The following is a 1,719-nucleotide window of genomic DNA, read 5'->3' on the forward strand; positions in this document are numbered from 1 at the left end:
ATGTTTGCATTTAGATATATGTTGAGGTTTCTGTAAATCCATAAGTGCTTCTGAATATGGCAATTTTGGCCATATTATGAACCTCAAAAATGCCGATGCAAAATAATAGGCTTTCGATGTCTCCAAGTGTTGTGACTACACAAAAAAGCGGCCGTGTTCAGCATGATTTCGTAACTATTCATTAAGGATTTAGATGAAGATTCTGAAAATCTTCAAATTCACTTGGATATGGTCGTTTTTGAGATCATGGAGTATATTTGAAAATGTGATAAAATGGGCATTGGTTTTTATGAAACGAGTTTGTATTTTGTGTTTTGGCATGCACGAAAAATGATCTTGTGATAAATGTAGGGTTTTCTATCTTTTGTAGTTTTATTTGTCAAAACTGTTATTTTTGTGTTAATGTAAATACACATATGGCGAGCAGAGTAAATTTAAAGGTTTGTTGTCAATATTACACATCAGTAGCTTTACTAGCACACGCGACCCCTTTGATGACGCCGTCCGTAGAATAATGCGGTCAGCGTTTTACAGCGTGCTTGTTGAGATCGCAGTTGAAAATCATAATAATGATAGAAATAATCTTTGTTAAAATATCATGAAACAGGATCATAGCGTAAGCAAATGTATTTAAGAACTGTTTAAAATTACTTTAAAAATGTAGACTGGAAACGTTTTAGAAAGGTATAAATAACGAATATTTCATTTTCACATTTCATATATAAGTTAGAAAAATGTATGTTTGTCAGGTGGCAGTATTGCCTCAAGAATTCATAACGGTTAGAAACCGTGCAGTTTTAGTGTTGAAGTGTATTCTTGGACAGTGGTAGTGAAACTATGCAGTTTTAGTTTTTCAGCAAATACCAACAAGAGTGGTGTTTCATTAATCTAAACCACGCATTTCTACTTTGGAATGGCATCAGGTGTGATAAGTGGCCCTAATGCAAATGGTCTAACAGTTACAGGTGATACAAGGCATAATATTAATACCAATAGTAATAGTGCTAATCAATTACGTGACTGTGTTTGTTTAATTTTACGATGGTTAATTGAAGACAAATTTGCACTTATTCAGGATGAAGGTGGGCGAGGCTATTGGTTTCCTTACAAAATTATCTTGACCAACCAAAGTTGGTATGAAGGTGTATCAGAAGTTAAAGAACAGGTGAGTCCAGTTTGAAATTCTATTTTTTAAATTGAAAACTAAGTTTCACTATTACTAGAATATTAAAGTAACTATATTATACATATAGTTATAAACAAATGATATGTTTAAAGAAGACAGGTCTAGACAATTTTTTGAATGAATTGTTTTATTTTTGAACTTTATAATGTTTCTACCACTTGTGTGGTCATCATCAGGTAAAACGTTTGTTGTTCCAAAACTAAAATAATCCACTCAAAAAGCTGTATCTCTCAACTTGTATATAAAATATTCGTTGGATTTCCTCTGCTTACAATAAGTTTTATTTTTATTTTTAGTTTTTATCATGTGAAATAAGTTAGTCATCCTAAGTAAGTGTATGCTAACAATGTTCCTGTTATAAAAATAATCAAAATGTTAAGTAAAACTATATAGAGTAAAAGGTTTTATATTACAATAAGTAATTTATGTTTAGTAGCTAATACCTTTATATGTTATACTGATAAAGGGGTTGTTAATTAGGTGATTCTACAGCATTCTTGATTTTGACTAAGACTTTTAATATATATATATAT

General features: G+C 30.8%; 1 protein-coding gene across 4 annotated transcripts in view; it reads left to right on the plus strand.

Annotated features, from left to right (window-relative positions):
• The first annotated feature begins 572 nt into the window (after window positions 1-572).
• LOC106470767 overlaps window positions 573-1,719 on the plus strand; it is a 26,796-nt gene continuing 25,649 nt past the window's right edge. The window contains exons 1-2 of one of the 4 annotated variants that reach the window (XM_022399402.1): window positions 573-684; window positions 1,076-1,165. Coding sequence is in view for 2 of the 4 variants with exons in the window: in XM_013931334.2 (XP_013786788.2) it covers window positions 914-1,165 (252 nt within the window). In the remaining 2 variants the exon portion in view is untranslated. Of the gene's footprint in view, window positions 685-733; window positions 1,166-1,719 lie in introns of those variants that run through there. The other 3 variants (XM_022399401.1, XR_002613122.1, XM_013931334.2) reach the window with 3 other exon arrangements.

This window comes from Limulus polyphemus, unplaced genomic scaffold, assembly GCF_000517525.1.
Source record: "Limulus polyphemus unplaced genomic scaffold, Limulus_polyphemus-2.1.2 Scaffold4209, whole genome shotgun sequence".
Taxonomy (NCBI): domain Eukaryota; kingdom Metazoa; phylum Arthropoda; class Merostomata; order Xiphosura; family Limulidae; genus Limulus; species Limulus polyphemus.